Source organism: Diachasma alloeum, unplaced genomic scaffold (assembly GCF_001412515.2).
Source record: "Diachasma alloeum isolate Michigan unplaced genomic scaffold, Dall2.0 Dall_scaffold_00200, whole genome shotgun sequence".
NCBI classification, from domain to species: domain Eukaryota; kingdom Metazoa; phylum Arthropoda; class Insecta; order Hymenoptera; family Braconidae; genus Diachasma; species Diachasma alloeum.
In genome coordinates this window covers 1,280,508-1,298,310 of record NW_021680365.1, presented here as the reverse complement: position 1 = coordinate 1,298,310, position 17,803 = coordinate 1,280,508, and the positions used below count along the sequence as shown (strand labels likewise).

Below are 17,803 nucleotides of genomic sequence, written 5' to 3'. Positions count from 1 at the left end.
ATAAGTTATATAGAAAAATCGAATTCTGTTGACTTTTTCTATAGAACATGTCAATAGAATCAGCCAAAAACTAATAGAAAGTTTAAGAGAAATTCAATAGAATTTTCTACCGAATTCGATAGGTTTTCGATAGGTTTTCCTAAACCTATCGAATTCGTTAGAAAATTCTATTGAATTTCTATTGAACGGTTCTATTAGTTTTTAGCCGATTCTATTCAAATGCTCAATAGAAAATATTCAGTAGAAAAAGTCAATAGAATTCAATTTTTCTATACAACTTATTCTATTGAGATATTTTCTGTAGAATTTCCTCGGCTCAAATTTTCCAAGTTTTTTCATTTGATTTTCTTGATGAGAAGAAAAGAAAAATAGAATGAAAAAAAATTAGAAAATTAGAGTCGAGCGAATTCTATAGAAAATATATAAGAATAAGTTATATAGAAAAATCGAATTCCGTTGACTTTCTCTGTTGAATGTTTTCTATTGAACATGTCAATAGAATCAGCTAAAAACTAATAGAAAGTTTAATAGAAATTCAATAGAATTTTCTAACGAATTCGATAGGTTTTTCTATTAAATTTTTTCGTGCGTGAGAGCCAACCATCATTTGAAAAATAGGGGAGGATGGGGTAAAATGGACACTTTTGACTTTTTTACAAATATTCATACCTCAAAAACAGATTTTTTTAAATTGATTTTCTGTACCCATTTCTTCACATGTAAGCGCCGTAAATAAATTATGTGCTGTTGAATAAAAATATGGTTAACCAAAAATAAAAATTGAAAAGATAATGGGAATCTTGGGTGGGAGACATCAAGATTGGAGGACAGTGAGATTGCTCTCGTAATCTCGGGGATTATGCAGTCACGATTGGTTGACCTTGGCGGCAGCTCGGAGTCTAGGATTCCATTGGAAAATTCATACGATTTTGACGACGCGCGTGGTGGGGAGAGAGATTAGCTGGCGGTGAAATTATGTACATTTATTGCATTGCATTTGCGATTATTGCAATGCGCTCGTTGGTCATTGCATTGAAGGTTTTTTCGTTGGAAACATTTTAAAAATTCAAATTAGATGACTTCCAACCGCCGAAGTCATTCTTAACATATCCCCTCCCCCCTGAGCCATTGTGCGGTCAATATCAGCAATATTAGCATAATATTTTTGATGATTATTGATTTGGGGTTCGTGTTCCATACGACTCTGATTCAACATAATGCTTCAACAACTTATGGCATGAGGTGATTTTGATTTAAAAATTTTTTTTGTATTGATTGCTGGATAAATATGAACAATAGTTCGGTTTGTTTTTAGAATTGTGCAATAAAATAACGCCCTGATGAGTTCATTTAGTTCTCGAATCGTTGGAGATTGAAAAAATAAGGGATTTTTTGTTGTTTTTTGCTCAAAATTCGTTGTTGAAAATCGGAGTTTCTGTTCAAGCCATGTTCGACCGAGTTCACCGACCATTTCGCCCTGATTTTGTTCAATGTTCATAATTTTCGGCTGAAATTTCCGGTGCATTTGGTAGAAATTTTCATCGCGTTGTAAATCCACTGAAATTTCAGTAAATTCTGTGATTGAAAACTCAAAATTTCAGGGGGAAATCAATAGAAATTGTAATTTTCAGTTCCATTATTCCATGACAATTAATACAGTTGCGAATTGGTCAAACGGTCGATTTTGACTATTGGCCAGTTTTCAATGAATATCTCTAAATCTAAGGGGGATAGCAAAATTTTTCTCTCAACCTTTTTAGTAGCACTCAATTCGCTCTGTAAAAAAGGTTATTATGAAAATTTCGCCATCTCTCTTAAATTCGGGAATATCCTTGGAAAACTCAAGGCTAAATTGACTTAAACCGTTTGATCACTGAATATCTTGAAATCTAAGGGGGATAGCAAAATTTTTCTCTCAACCTTTTTAGTAGCACTCAATTCGCTCTGTAAAAAAGGTTATTATGAAAATTTCGCCATCTCTCTTAAATTCGGGAATATCCTTGGAAAACTCAAGGCTAAATTGACTTAAACCGTTTGATCACTGAATATCTTGAAATCTAAGGGGGATAGCAAAATTTTTCTCTGAACCTTTTTAGTAGCACTTAATTCGCTCTGTAAAAAAGGTTATTATAAAAATTTCGCCATCTCCCTTAAATTCGGAAATATCCTTGGAAAACTCAAAGACTAAATTGACTTAAACCGTTTGACCACTTCGCTACTGAATAGTGGGGGAGGGTGGGGCAAAATCGACACTTTCAACTCTTTTTCTAATCGCTCAAATTCAAGTTTTAGATTTTTTGTTTTATATATCGACCTAGTATGGTACGAAAAGTCATGTGTGTACGTATATAACAAAGTTTTTGCGCAATTGTCCGCTCCCGAATGGATCGACTTTCCCCTCTCGACGAAGTTCCAAATAATTTGGATCGATTCAGTTTGTCCGGTAATTGCAAAGGAACAGCACGTGAGAAATTCAAATCCGGAATGAAAGAATTATTTTGATACAGTTCAAAGGCAAACGACGTGGACTTTAGACTACGCGCGACGTTACTCAGCGATTTGCATCCTCGTTACGAAATATACTATTTTGGCGAGTGGGAGGTTTATATTACGAGCCGAAGGCGAGCCTATAATCCCACGAGGTAAAAAACATTTTTTCACGAGTTACGAACAATATTTTTCATCACAATGTGGCGGAAATTGGACTTGTAGGCACGCGGAGCGTGCCGAAAAGTTCACTTTTTGTCACAGCGTGATAAAAAATATATTTTTGCCAAATATCTATTTACTTGAGAGAAGTATTTACTTTTTTAAAGTTGAATTTCTCTGTCCGAGTCATTCCCAGACAAGCCTGATTAGGTTTCAATTATGACAATCATGTTGCTCTAGAGAAAGACTATGCTGTACATGACCTTCGACGGACTCCTTCAATAATTATTCATTTTTCCTAAATTTCTTATTTTCTAGGGGAAAGAATTTTGATTAATTTTTCAATATTAATAATTATTGAGAGAGCTTCAAGATCACAGCTAACATGATCATCTTCTAGAGCAATATAATTGTCACAATTGAAGCCTAATGAGAATTGACCGGGAATGACTCGGCAGGAGAAATATGAAATTGACAAAATAAATACAAAATAAATACTTCTCTAAAGTAAATGGATATTTGGCAAAAACAATTTTTTTTCTCAGTGTATGTATTCTCCAACTATTTCTTAATCATCTAAGCTACGTTTTCTCATGTTTTTTCCGTAGACTATAAGAAAAACTACAGTATTATTATTTTGTAAAACATTTGGCTAAATAAACATGTTTAAAAAAAAAACGGGGCAGTTCAGTTGAAAACCAGAGTTTGTAACAGCGATGTCAGACAAGATATGAATGTTTTTTTGGGCTCAAATGAAAGAGCGTCTCACATTGAACAATGAGAGTCTCACTCCAATAGCCCACGACTGTTCTCAGCTGATTGAGCAGAGATGAGTCGAAATTTGGTGATTAAGACTTTTTTTTATTTTTGAATAACCATTGAAGACCGAAACTCGAGATTAAATAATGAAAAAAAAAACATCACGCAAGTTCCCTTTTTGAACAATGAAAAGAAACGCGGGACAAACACCTCCGTTTCTTCCCCCCAGAGGCCGCTCCGAAAATGGCCGTCATTTTTTCCAAAACGTAAAAGCAGCCAGTAAAATAACCTCCTGTTTTATTTGACGCTTGACGTAGCGAATTCGCGAGGGGTCCGAGGGGGTGAAAAACCAGCTGCAGTGAATAGACGTGGGCTACGTGAGATGCGCAGTTGTGGCTTTGGCACTATGCGAGCGTATTCTTGACTTTCAAGGGGGGAAAATACGTAAAAAATCGCGATTAAGGGACTGTTTTGGGAAGTTGGGCTTGCCCGTTGGGCACTCGCGGCCCAAGATTCCACAGAGATGTCGATTAGGACACTAGCACAGCGTATTGTCCAAAATGGTAAAATTATTCTTCGATCGCTTCGTAATAACGAGCACTATTCATCCTATACAAGAGGTCAACTCGACAAGATACACGTTGTGCAAGTAGGTGAGTACGTCCGCAAATTTGAGCTTCAAGACTGGGGGAATTGTTGTTTTTGAGCCCTGAGCAATGTCGATTGAAGTTGAAACGAGTGATTTCATGGTTTTTATGACGATTTTGGCGGATTTTTAATAGGAAAATCCCTGGGCCCGCTGCCTCAGGGTGGCAGCAGCGCAGTTGCAGCGTCGAGCACAAATCTTGGGTACCTTGGAGCTCAGGCACGCCGGCTGTTTGTTGACAATATCCTCAAGAGAGTCACCAACAGTCTTGCAGCGGACTTGAGGAGACGAGCAGCTCGCAGGCTACTTTATGGAGATTCAGCACCGTTTTTCGCACTTGTCGGGGTGTCACTGGCCTCTGGCACCGGTATTTTGACTAAGGAGGATGAACTCGAGGGGGTTTGCTGGGAAATCAGGGTGAGGATTTTTATTTTTATGGAATTTGGGGGAAGGGGACGTTGGTTAGTTCACGAACAATCAATTTTAGGGGAAATTTAATGTCAAGATTCATGATTATATCATAACAATGTTATTTGACATTTTATTTCAGATTAACTCCTTAAGAGATAAGATACCCTTTCGTATGTGTTGAACTTCAGAATCGTCCTCATGTCCATAGTCATTAGTTTTTGGAAATCAAAAAATTTCAGGCACTGCACAATTTAGTCTTCAGTACAGTGTTTTTTTTTGAAAATTCAATCAATCCAATCAATCCAATACTATATTGTTCAGTGTCTCATATTTTTCAAGGCGAGGATTTTTATTTTCGTGGAATTTATGGGGCAGGAACATAATTTGTATGCCAAACAACTAATTTTATCAAAAATTAATATCAAGTTTCATGAAGTTCCTAATAACAAAGTTATTTGACATTTTACCTCAGATTAACTGCTTAAGAGATAATAATGCTCCTTGTATATTTTGAATTTCAGAATCGTCCTCATTTTGTTGTTTTTGTCGAAATTTTGTTGTTGCAGCAAAAGTCACATTTTTTTTTAGTTTTCAATATGTAGTCAGCATGGTTTGAATTAGCTCACTTCATAGGAAATGCCTCTAAATTGTCAAAATAGGAAAAATGGGCTTTCTATCCCTCTCCTCCACCCAGACTGCCATTTTTTTTCCTCAAAGTGACTCTTTCCACGTTATCACACATTAAAAAATCACAGTGCATTCTCACTACGCTCTATCTAAAAATAATTTTTTCTCAGTTCTGATTCAGGAAATCCTTCCAATTCCCCAGTTTTTTCATGTTTTCATTCACAAGTCAATGTTTCCAGCAAATACAAGATGCAATTTTGAAATGAAAAAATGAAAAAAAAATGACAAAAACTTCGAAAACAAAACGTAGAAAAAATCACCCAAACAGTCACTTTGACTAAGAAAAAAAAAACAGCAATCGAGATGGGGGAAGAGGGTACAATGCGGAATTCTCACCATTTCTGTCAGTTTTAACTCTTTTTCGGTGTAGTGAGTTGATGCTCAATTGAAACAACAAAGAATTTCCGTCAAAAATATCTGTGGAGAACTGAAAAAAAATTACCTCCGCGTACCAATAAATTTCGTAGAAAAAAAAAAACAATTGGAGGGGTATAAAACCATCCATAAAATTGTGAAAGTTGCAAAAACTCATATTCAACTATGTTTTCAACCCTACATTATCAAAATATTCATCTTCCCGTCCTGTCCACCTGTCCACAATTCCTCCGAGTGCCCAAATCCCTGAAACCCCTCAATATCCCCCTAAAAATGCCTGCATTCCCCAGGAGGCAGTGTCAAAGCTGCAGTGGACAAAGCCGCATAACGACCGAAACTACGAATCGACCTCAACCACCGAGGACTCCCCGAGCCTGAAGAACTTCGTGATCGGTCCCCCGATCGCCAAAGGCTGTTCAGCCGTGGTCTACGCCGCAAAATTCAAAGAGCCCACCCCAGACTGCTCCCCCGACCCCATAATCGACAGAACCAGCACCGACCCCACCCCCTTCCCCTACGCCCTGAAGATGATGTTCAACTACGACGCAGAGTCCAACGCCCTGACGATCCTCCGAGCGATGTACCGAGAGACAGTGCCTGCCAGGAGGTACCACGCCCACGACGAAGTTGCTATTTGGGAGCAGAGAATGGCTGAGAACAAGAGGACACTGCCAGCTCATCCGAACATCGTCGCCATGTACTACGTCTTCGCCGATCGAGTGCCCCTGCTGCCAGGCTCCAGCAGGATGTACCCTGACGCCCTTCCAGCCCGCCTGAACCCCGAGGGCTCCGGCAGAAACATGAGCCTGTTCCTGTTAATGAAACGTTACGACGTGACGTTGAAGCAATACCTGAAGAGCAAGAAGGAACGAGAGGGGATTAACATCAGGGAATCGATTCTCCTACTGGCGCAACTTCTCGAGGGAGTTGCCCACATGAACGCCCATGGGATAGCCCACAGGGACCTGAAGACAGACAACATACTGCTGGACACCTCCGAAGAAGCCAATTGTCCGTCCCTCGTTGTCACTGACTTCGGCTGCTGTCTCGCTGACAAACACCACGGATTGTACCTCCCCTACAGCTCGCACGATGTCGACAGGGGTGGAAACTCTGCTCTGATGGCACCTGAGGTCATCACTGCTGAGCCTGGACCATTCACCAGCATCAACTACACCAAGGCTGATCTCTGGACTGTGGGGACCATTGCCTATGAATTGTTCGGGGGGAGGAATCCCTTCTATGGGGGACAGGGGGAGAAGCCTATGCTCAATAATTTTCATTATGGGGATGAACAGCTGCCCGAGATGGGGGGAGACGTGCCCAGTGTCGTTCGGGAGCTGGTTAAGGGCATGCTGAGCAGAAGTGTTCATAAGGTAGGGGGATTTTTTTTTACGTGGATACGTCTGTGCCCTGGTAAAACAGTTCGATTACTTCCGACTGGGTGATAAAAAATTAATCGGCGTTAATGATGTTTCTGTCTTTGTCCGGTAAATTCCGATTGGCTGGTAGGTAGAGTTTGGAGTTTGAGAAAATTATGAGAATTAATGGGAGCAAGGGTATGTGGCCGTTATCGTCCGATTACCTTCCAAAAAAGTGGTTGATTGACAAAATTTTGCTATTTATCACTTGATGAATTGTGTTGTTTATAGTGATGACTATTTTTTAGCGCCTCAGCGTCGAAATGGCAGCAACCATTATGCAATTGTACTTGTGGGCCCCTAGCTCATGGCTTCGCAGGTACAGTAAATCGCCATCGAGCAGTGAGGTGAGAATAATTCCATTTTCAGAACATTTAAGACATTTTTCAGACATTCAAGTAGGAAAGTCTCTGAAGTAAAATTAGGATTCTAAAAATATTAATCTATTTTATAAAAATCCAAATCGACTTCTGGTGATAAAAATTTGGAACTTGAAATTAAGATTCCAAAATTAAGGGTCACAAGGGCACGAGGGTCAGATTAAAGGCCACAAGGTTGACAAAATTAAGGGTCTAAATAAGGGTCAGAGTAACGGTTGAAATAAGGGTCATGGGAGTTAGAAATAGAAACAGAAATCGTATGATAAATATAAATGATAAAACAATGTAGTTCAACAAAGATTCATGTTTATTCATTTTATGTTTACACAACTTAGAAGCCGATATTGATGAATTTCTTCTCAATTCTCAACAGATAATTCAATGGTTGCTCTGCCTAACAACCAAAGTTCTCTGCGAAGGTCGTGACATAAACCTCCCCTCACCAGCAGAATCCCCCACGAGCGAAATAAAAAAGCCGAATTTGCGGAATTACCAGAGAACGCTGTCCACTCGTTCCTGCGGAAGACGTACGATGCCGGAGTATCAGCTCATCGCCAGCTTCCTCACCAGAGTGAGTCTTCTGAACGTTCGTGATGGCTTCAGGTGGATCCACAAAAATGCGTCACACGCGGTTGTATAGGAAGTGTAGACTCAGTCAAAAAGATAATTTAGTAAATTTATAGTCAGTGATGGGAGAATTTTCTGAACGTGATGCGATGAAGAAATCATTTGAGACTTAATTATGAGAAGGAAGAATCAAAAAATTCGGGGCATCATTGCCATGAAATTCTTTATTGAACTTTTATGAGACCTTTGGGAATCGTACCTATTGCTGAAGAAATTATTTCCAGTTATATTTTTGATACTCTTAGGAACACAAAAAAATCCTCAATGTATCCCACATCAAAGCTGGTAAAACCAAATGATAGAGGACTTGAGGGAAGAACATTGAATGGATACTGATTTTTTTGTGTTCCAAAGATACTTACAGGAGAATTTTATTAAATTTACTTACTAATAATCAACGTCTCTTCTTCATTCTACATTTATCAAAGAATCAATTACCGATTATTATTTTAGTTTTTATCGTTTGCAGTATTGGTTCAATCGAGAGAGATTAGTTGTAAAAAAAGATTGATGTTTGGTGCACATAACACTCGTGCACATTTCATTCTGCATGCTTTCGCTAAAGAAAGGATTGTTCTGGAGTCAATACATGAAGTCTAGTGTATGTAAATAATGTTAAAGTTGAGGATATCGTATATTAAATTTATTTAAAAAATCCAAACGACTGATTCAATGAACCATTAAATTTTGATTCAATTCTCATGGGTTTACGTTTCTCGTTTGGGCAAATGATCCTTCACTTCGGGCTTCCCACAGGTTTTCAGCCTCTGCTTCATGTCCTTCAGGTCGAGGTCCCTCTCGTGTGCCAAGTCCTCGAGGTATATCTGGAACTCTTCGTAATTTATCGCACGTTTTTCGAATTTAAAGAAGCACAAGTAGGCATCGGTTTTCGTCACTCGATTCATGTCGATTATTTTTGCTGACTCGAGCCAGAGGCTGAGGACAGAGAATGGGAGGTGGTTGACGCTCAGTGCGTCCGAGATTGGGTCCAGATGGCAGTAGGCTGAACCAATAATTTGTTATCTCAGGAGAAAACTTCAAGAAATTTTATGCAATTTTAAAATTCTATTCTGTTTTTCCAGCAAATCATAACTTAGTATCTTATAACATGAAATTATTTCAGGAATCAGGCGTTTTAATAGGCAACGTTAAGAGATATTATTTTTAGAAATGTCTCATCATTTTTCTTAAATTTATTATTGAAATAATTTCTCATTCAACAAGACGTGAAGAATTTCGTCTGTTCCTTTTCACAGAATTTAATGAACATCTTCAATTATTTAAGGGTTGACAGCGCATCAACTGCTCAACTGTTCTTTATGAGAAACACGGTAATGTTTTCTCAATGAAGAGGAATTTTACTACCTTCAAACATTTCTCTCAACGGTATAACTCTTCGTACATCCTCTCGTGAAAGTCTCGGTTTTGTCTCCATGATATTCATAATAACCAAAGATCTCAGGTGACGTTCAGGACGAGCGAAAAATGAACGTGAATGAACAATTGAAAATAGCAATGAACAGACACAATGAATTTCATTTTGTCAACTTCTTCACAGGACTGAGAAGAGTGTTTTGAAAACATCTTGAAATTTCAGGAATGAATTCTAATATCTGTAAAAAAAATTGTAGAGTAGAGGTGAACACTAATATATATTAATATAAACATGAAGAATTTCATCTGCTCCTTTTCACTACTGAATTCTTCATTACAGTGAGACCAGAATTTAATATTAATTTAATTAATTTAATATCTGTAAAAAAATTCTAGAGCAAATTCAGAGATGAACATTAATAAATATTAATATCATCATCACTCGTCCACAATATTAATAAATATTAATAACAATATCAATTGAATGTCAATCCCTCAGGATTAACCTCTAAAATAGATGAAAAAACCCAAAACTCATGTATTTAAGGAAAACTTTTAAATTTATTTATCTATTCTTCCATAGTCTATCTAAGACGTTAATTAATTTTCAACACCTCCCTCACACTTTCGCAATTCGTAACGAAGTCAAAGGCACTGTTGTAGTCCATAATAACATCCTTCAACTGCTGAAGCCTCTGAAGATAACTCTTATGAATTTTAGTTCCCTTCCTCTTGTACCGAACGGCTGTTATCATCTTGCCGAGAGTGTAGTGCAACCAGAGGACATTGGTGAAGGGTGCAAAGGCCTGCCAATCGTTCTCCACCTGTTCCCTCATGAGCCTGTAGATCTCGAACTGGTACTCGCCGACGGCTGTGAAGAGGGAGGGATCGAGCGCCAGGTCGTTGAAGATGCAGCAGCCCTCGTACGACATTCGGGAGAGAGTGAAGTCGATTATGGAGACCTTGACGCCTTGACAAGAGAACGCAATCTCCTCATTGTCTAATTTGTAATTTATTTCCTTTTCGGTTGTTCGGGAGATTAAGATGTTGCCCCAGTGGAGATCTCGGTGCTCGAAGTCTAGTGATTTTTCGGCAACTGCTAGAGTCATGGCAGTCTGAAAGAAGAAATTTCAATGGATGAAACGAGATAAATAGTTATGAAGAACTGATGAATGGACTTCATCGAAAAAATCTCCAGGAAGAAGATCCAGAACCATCAAATTCTGAAAAATAAAACGCCTCTCGAGAAGTAACAGGTCAAATTTTTCAGATCATCAAGATCTGTGGATGAGTCACTTCAATCATTAAGTTTATTTTCCACTGATTAGAGTACAACAGCGAATGAATCTCAGGAGAATCCACTGGAGAGGAAGCCACCAGAGGAACAATCACAATTATCTCTGATGAAAAAAACCGAAATTATCGAGACAAGAGCGAGTGGAAGAGGTGGGTCTTCTGCTAATTCACCAAACACAGCTCTCGACAATTGTTCAGTAGTTCTCCAACGTTACGAGACCCTGGGAAAACCCAGAAACTCAAGTATAAATCAAAGCCTCTGGAGCAGTACCCCTTTGGTATCAAGAATCAGGCAGAAAGAAGCTAGATTGCACTTGTCCCCCATTCCCATCCCCTCTGCAGCCTCAAATCAACGAAATAATCAATCGACAGTGAATCAAAACAGTCGGCAAGAGAAAAACAACGGAAAAGAAAACGTCACGACTAAATTGCCCCAGAGAATCCCTTCAATCCCGATGATTGATGAAGACACAAAAGAAGACATCAACACATCAACTCCATCAGAAATAATCCTGACTAGAATCATCAACAATTCCCTCAAACAGAAGATCGAAAAGCAACTGTTTTGTTCGATGCAGAATACAGAAGAGAGTATTGAGGGAACCACGAGGATCGAACCGAATATTTCGGGAGAATCTCAAGGAAAACCTCAGGGTGGAACCAGATCTCCTGGAAAAACTGGGGGAAACTATTTGGTAGCTTCGAATTCTACTGTAGAAGTTTCTTCTCGACTTTTTGTCAAGGAGAGTGATGCGAAGTCTGAGGGGAACACACTTGACACTTCGTCTTCAGGGACTAAATCGAGGAGGTGAAGAAGGAACAGTCTGGAGGAGTTGATAAAGAAATTAAAATTCTGGAATTGGGAGGTGATTTGTCTCGTTCTTCTGCAGTATCTCCTGAAGTGATTACGTGAATAAATGATAACTATCCATCTTGTTAATGGTTGAGAAACTAATTTCACTCTATGCTATGACCAACAATTTTGAAAAAGATTAGTTAATCCCTTGGCAATAGAAAAACGTCCATTTGGTCTGTCTCATTATGCGAAATCCTTTTAATTCTATCGCCCAAGATGCTGTTGACGCTGTTCAACTTAATGGGCAATCATCAAAAATGAAAATTCTGTTCACTAGTTTAACACTGCTGTCAACAATGATACTTAGGACATCTATTCCTCACCTGAATAAATGACGAAAACGCTTCACTGGCATTCTGAAACACGAATGCCTCGAGATCCTTCCCCCCATCGCCAAGTTCCAACGCAATGTACAACTGCTCATCCTTGAACATACTAGGGCAGTCGTTATCCGACTTCTTCTCCTCGTCGTAAGTCTGCCACAGCTCCACCAGTTTGTCAGGGTACTTGCCCCTGAGACACCTGATATTCTTCACCTCCACAAAGCCATCAGTCCTGTACGTTCCATTGACTCTCAATTCGTGCAGCTCCTTGGCAATGATAATTTCAGATAATATCTCGTCGAACTTCTTCTGCGGCTCCCCGTTGACGAGCTCACTCCCCTCGATGGGGATTATCTTGATCACAGACTTCTCCCTACCGTTGTCGAACAGAAATACCTCCCCATAAACTCCTTCTCCAATTTTACGACAGTTGTTCAAGTAGTCCTCGGTGTAGACGAGCGAGAAGGGACAGCTGTCTGTCTGATTACATCTGTCCAGAACAACGTTTCTGGCTACTGTCAGTGGCTGAGGGACTCTTAAATCACTCGTTGAATTTCGGAAATTGTAACTCGATTTTCTGACTGGTACAACTGTGGGGAATTGTTTGAGAATTATTAGTGTGGGGATTGAAAAGTTTCAGAGAAAACATGGCATTGCAATTTAATTTTTTTTTGCAACTCTGAATTTTTTATTCGTTGGGAAAATTTCAGTGGATTAATTGTTCATTTGTGTTCATTAGCGCTTTATGAATCGAGTGGATGTGACAATTCAACCCGTCATTAACATTTTAAAAAAGTCAAAAGTGTTCATTTTTCCCCAATCTCCCCTATTCAATACTCTTTTTTTTCTTTATAAATAAAATTAATGAAGGGACATGAGAGGATAAGTAAAAGGGAAGAATTAGTGCTAGCATGAGATTTCGGGGAAAAAATCTCGAGGAAGAAAAGACGAGCCACTCAATAAAACTTACTCGATGTTTGCACAAGTGTTCGTCGATCCTTGCTCGTCGTAATCCCATAAGCCTCGTGGAACGACGAGTCCTGAACCTTATCAATGAGCTTACTCCTCCTAAGATCGGGCACGACGCGGATCGACACCCTCCGAATAAATCGCCCTGGACTCGAGGGTTGTGAGGTGAGTCGATTCGCTGATGACCATTGTCTGACGGCAGTCTCTGCAGATCCACGGGAGGCGCAGGAGGCACGCGGGTGAACGTTCTCGTTCTCATTACTCGATATGCAGCTTTGAAAAACGCCTGGACGAACAACAAAAATTCAGAGAGAAATTGGACTTTTTTTTCCCCAATTTTGTCAGTAAATGGTTGTGTTGAGTATCGACCCATTGTTCAGATGAATGAAGGTCCTTTCATAGTTCTTTAGAGTGTTTTTGATTCATTTCGAATGGATTTTTGGAGATTAACCTAATGAGTGTTTGTTTATTTGCGAACACTCATTTTTTTTCATTTTTACTCATCCCACTTCATACATGTTTTGAAACTGTATTTTTTAATAATATTTTTCCTGCAAAATTCGTATCAATTTCCAAATATTGTTTGAACTGAAGTAATTTCTTTCAACATGTGATCTGAATGTTTTTCCTAAACTCACCCAATATCAACATAATTAAATAATTGCTTTTTTTTTACTAGAAATTTTATTTATTTTATTTTATTTATTTAAAATTTATTTAAAAATTTTTATTTATTTTATTTTATTTAAAAAATCAACAAAATCTGATTTTTCTAAAAAGAAAAGAGAATAAAAATAGACTGAACGAAACCTAGAAAATTTATGATTTATGTTTTTATTTCTATAGAAACCCCTTTTCAGATCTAAATATTAAAAATAAGATAAATAAAAAATATTATTATATTTTTTAGAAAATATTTTATATAGAAAATCAATAAAATTTGATTTCCCTGAAGACAAAAGAAAATAAAACAGAGCGAAGAAAAGGAATTTCTACAAAAAATGGCTCAATAAAAAAAAGTTGTGTGGAAAGTTCGCAACCTACAGATTCTTTCTATAAAATAGTTGTAGTATCGAGAAATTTCAAAATCCACATTTCGATTTCTTTTATTACGAAAGGATCTCTTAATTTGTAGAATTATCGCTTGAGTGTTTGTGTAAATAAATATATTTGCATGTGTAAAATAAAATACCTTGAAAAATATCCCCACACAGTTCCCATTGACCATTTTCTAAAAACACTGATAGAAACTAATATAATTTTCAATAGAAGTTCTTTGAAAATCCAATACAATTTTCCAGAGAAATCACAAGGTTTTATAATTTTCTTCCTGCGTGTAATAATAACAACGATTAATAATAATGAAGTCTGCTTAACTAATCCACAACAAGATCTAAAAAATCGATGGCTTCTGTTCTGCCTCCCACCGTCACCCCTGAATTTCCAATAAAAAAATCAGTAGCAAAGCAGTAAAACGGTTTAAGAGTCAACTTACCTCAGCTGAGTTTACGAAGAATATCTCCGAATGTAAGGGAGACAGCGAAATTTTCATAATAACGTTTTTTGTAGCTTTCACTTCGCTCTACAAAAAAGGTCATAACAAAAATTTTGCTATCTGCCTTAGATTCCTCGATAATTATTGAGAACTGACCAATAGTCACAATCGACTTGAACCTTTTTGCCGCTTCGCTAATCTAAACATCCTGTTGGAAAAATCTAGACATCCTGTTACCTTTACTCTGCATATTGAGCACGCTGATGACACTCTCTCTCCAGTTCTTCCCCTTCCCAGCAGCGAGTGCCTCAATATCATCCTCCTTCTGAATGTTATTCAAAATAGAGAGTGACCTCGCCCAAGACTTTCCAGGCTTCAGAAAGACCAATTTGACGGCTCCACCACTGGTCTCCCCATCGTTCTCAGGGGCTTCTTTCTCACTCCCCCCAGTATCTCCAATACTGGGGCCCTCTGCCTCCTCAGACACAGCCGACATCCTCTTATCATCATTCTCGGATATTGCACTCAATCGATTCTCCCGGTTTCGGTACCTGTTACGCCTGTCTGTGATCCTGACTGGATCGCTCAATCGAGTTAGAAGAACGTCAGGCAACTGTATTTTCCCCATCGTCAGTCTTTTTTCCTTCAGCGCCGCATCAGTCACCTCTTCCTTTTCATCCTTTTCATCTTCGTCCGAAGAAACATGTGGGGACTCATCTACAGTTGTCTTCACATGTTCTTCATCATAATCTTGGACTTTTATTGGAGGAAGTGAAGACGAACGAGGAGACATGTCAGTTTCCAACTCGTGGACCTTGGTTTCTTCACCTCTGACAGAAGGAACTGAAGACAAACTAGAAGAAATATCATTTTCCAACTCCTGGGCCTTCGTTTCCTCACCGTTCACTGAAGAAATGGAGTACAAATGAGAGGAAATATCAGTTCCCAGTTCCTGGAGCTCCGTCTCTTCCCCCTTGGCTGGAGAAACTGATGACAAACGAGAAGACATGTCTCCTTCCAAACCCTGATTCTTAATTTCTTCGTCATCTCCTCCAGCTGCTGAAACCCCATGACCAGAGCCATCTCCAGACACTTCCTTGTTCACCTCCTCGTCACTATCTTCAAACATCAGTGGAGACATAGTCCCTGAAGACGACGTGTCAAGTGTCTTCCCCTCAGACTTCGCATCATCCTCCTTGACAGAAAGTCGAGAAGAAACTTCTACAGTAGAATTCGAAGCTACCAAATAATTTCCCCTGGTTTTTTGAGGAGATCTGCTTCCACCCTGAGGTTTTCCTTGAGATTCTCCCGAAATATTCGGTTCGATCCTCGTGGTTCCCTCAATACTCTCTTCTGTATTCTGCATCGAACAAAACAGTTGCTTTTCGATCTTCTGTTTGAGGGAATTGTCGATGATTCTAGTCAGGATTATTTCTGATGGAGTTGATGTGTTGATGTCTTCTTCTGTGTCTTCATCAATCATCGGGATTGAAGGGATTCTCTGGGGCAATTTAGTCGTGACGTTTTCTTTTCCGTTGTTTTTCTCTTGCCGACTGTTTTGATTCACTGTCGATTGATTATTTCGTTGATTTGAGGCTGCAGAGGGGATGGGAATGGGGGACAAGTGCAATCTAGCTTCTTTCTGCCTGATTCTTGATACCAAAGGGGTACTGCTCCAGAGGCTTTGATTTATACTTGAGTTTCTGGGTTTTCCCAGGGTCTCGTAACGTTGGAGAACTACTGAACAATTGTCGAGAGCTGTGTTTGGTGAATTAGCAGAAGACCCACCTCTTCCACTCGCTCTTGTTTCGATAATTTCGGTTTTTTTCATCAGAGATAATTGTGATTGTTCCTCTGGTGGCTTCCTCTCCAGTGGATTCTCCTGAGATTCATTCGCTGTTGTACTCTAATCAGTGGAAAATAAACTTAATGATTGAAGTGACTCATCCACAGATCGTGATGATCTTCTGAAAAATTTGACCTGTGACTTCTCGAGAGATGTGTTCTGTTTTTCAGAATTTGATCGTTCTGGATCTTCTTCCTGGAAATTTTTTCGATAAAGTCCATTCATCAGTTCATCTGCTGGTGATATACTGACTAATACACTGATTGGTTCGCTCTGAGAGTCCAACGAATTGCTCTCATCCTGACGGAATTTTTCCCTCATTTTATCGCTCAACTTTAGTCGGTGGAGACTCACCCAGCAGTCGTTGGTTGGAGCACCTGGAGATGACAGAAAAGACGTGTTCTCATGTGTTTGTCGTCTCTCCTTTTCCTTCTGTAGGGACAATTCTACTGATTTATGATTTCTCACTAGAACTCTTGGCGAATCCAGAGGTAGTTTGAATTTCTTTGGAACCCCCTTTCCTTTTTTATTAATTTTCATCGGTTCTGTCATCTCGAACATCTCGAAGCTGCTCCCGTCTAGACTTTTCTCTGAAATTTCAACAACTGGAGAATTTTCTTCCTGAAGACTTGAACGATGTAGATCAACTTGGAGAGATTCTACATCGATCTCTGATGATTTATCTTGTGAAAGTGCTGGTTCAATCAATTTATGTGTTCTTCTAGTTTGAAAAGTATATGAAGAAGTCTTTCTTATAATTTCCCTGGAAGATTTGACATCCTTTTGCTTCTTCTCCTCTCCCCGATCCCCAGCTTCGTTCTCTTTGTCTTCATCCAGTGGCTTCTGTCGTATTTTTAAAGATGATGAAGTCTTTTTTACTCTTTTTTTCGGCTTAGATTCTCGTTTCTTCTGCTTTTGCTCCAGAATCTGTGGATTGTTTCTGGTGACTCCACCATCGTCATCTCTCTTTTCTTCCTCCGTTTGAACTATCAGTCCTGGTCTTCCTGAGGATCTTCTGCTCTCATTCTCCCTCCGCAGAAGTAACTTTTCTCTATTTTCATTCGTCACCGGAGTTTTTGGTGAATCCAAAGAGTGTTTAGATCTCTTTGAAACCACCTTTCGTTTTTTATTCGTTGGTACTGGCTCTGTCATCTCGAACATCCCCAGACTGCCCTCATCTAGACTTTCATCTGAAATTCCGACATCTGGAGAATTTTCTTCCTGAAGACTTGACGGATTTAGATCGACTTGAAGACCTTCCGCATCAATCTCCGATGATTTATCCTGTGGAATTTCTGGTTCAATCAATGTATCTGTTCTTTTTGATTCAGAAGTAGTTGGAGAAGTCTTTTTCACAGATTCTCTAGAAGACTCGACTTCCTTTTCCCTCTTCTCCCCTTCCTGATCCCCAGCTTCGTCTCCCTCGTCTTCGTCCACTGGTTTTGGTGAATTCTTCTTCTTTCCTTTTTTCTCTTTAGCCTCTCGCTGCTTCTTCTCCTTCTTTTTCTCCACCATCTGGGGATTGTCATTGCTGACACCAACGTCATCATTTCCTCTTCTGTTTCTCCTCAAGACTTTATTCCTCGGAGGATTTTGGGGATTCCCATCAACTTTCGTGGCATTTGTGCTGGTTTTCCTCTTCCTCCCACGTTTCGGTGGAGCACTGGGCTGGGCTTGAGGAATGGGAAT

The 17,803-nt window shown here is 39.1% G+C and overlaps 3 protein-coding genes across 3 annotated transcripts; 1 reads left to right on the top strand and 2 right to left on the bottom strand.

The window, feature by feature from the left end:
* Nucleotides 1-3,731: 3,731 nt before the first annotated feature.
* Nucleotides 3,732-8,616, top strand: LOC107035781 (serine/threonine-protein kinase PINK1, mitochondrial). Its single transcript, XM_015253372.2, has 5 exons — nucleotides 3,732-4,061; nucleotides 4,191-4,471; nucleotides 5,818-6,903; nucleotides 7,197-7,295; nucleotides 7,702-8,616. Exons 1-5 carry the CDS (start codon nucleotides 3,932-3,934, stop codon nucleotides 7,966-7,968), a joined length of 1,863 nt encoding a protein of 620 aa, XP_015108858.1. The 5' UTR covers nucleotides 3,732-3,931; the 3' UTR covers nucleotides 7,969-8,616.
* LOC107035782 (TPPP family protein CG45057) lies at nucleotides 8,603-9,529 on the bottom strand. The gene is made up of 2 exons (XM_015253373.2): nucleotides 9,321-9,529; nucleotides 8,603-8,958 (listed from the first exon to the last, which is right to left on the bottom strand). The coding sequence occupies exons 1-2, from the start codon at nucleotides 9,397-9,399 to the stop codon at nucleotides 8,663-8,665; spliced, it is 375 nt and encodes a 124-aa protein (XP_015108859.1). The 5' UTR covers nucleotides 9,400-9,529; the 3' UTR covers nucleotides 8,603-8,662.
* Nucleotides 9,530-9,870: 341 nt separating this feature from the next.
* LOC107035787 lies at nucleotides 9,871-17,404 on the bottom strand (the record flags this gene model as incomplete). The annotated part of the gene is given in 4 exon segments (XM_015253378.1): nucleotides 9,871-10,444; nucleotides 11,805-12,394; nucleotides 12,775-13,059; nucleotides 14,506-17,404. Coding segments are annotated over 4 exon segments (4,164 nt in total). The 3' UTR covers nucleotides 9,871-9,925.
* Nucleotides 17,405-17,803: the final 399 nt, after the last annotated feature.

What these genes read in the sequence shown, in the direction of transcription:
- LOC107035781 (XM_015253372.2), top strand. Translation starts at nt 3,932, where the DNA reads ATGTCGATTAGGACACTAGCACAGCGTATTGTCCAAAATGGTAAAATT. An exon ending in GATACACGTTGTGCAAGTAG is followed by an intron (nt 4,062 to 4,190) that starts GTGAGTACGTCC and finishes GATTTTTAATAG; the next exon opens with GAAAATCCCTGGGCCCGCTG. An exon ending in GGGTTTGCTGGGAAATCAGG is followed by an intron (nt 4,472 to 5,817) that starts GTGAGGATTTTT and finishes TGCATTCCCCAG; the next exon opens with GAGGCAGTGTCAAAGCTGCA.
- LOC107035782 (XM_015253373.2), bottom strand. Translation starts at nt 9,399, where the DNA reads ATGAATATCATGGAGACAAAACCGAGACTTTCACGAGAGGATGTACGA. An exon ending in GTTGAGAGAAATGTTTGAAG is followed by an intron (nt 8,959 to 9,320) that starts GTAGTAAAATTC and finishes TTATTGGTTCAG; the next exon opens with CCTACTGCCATCTGGACCCA.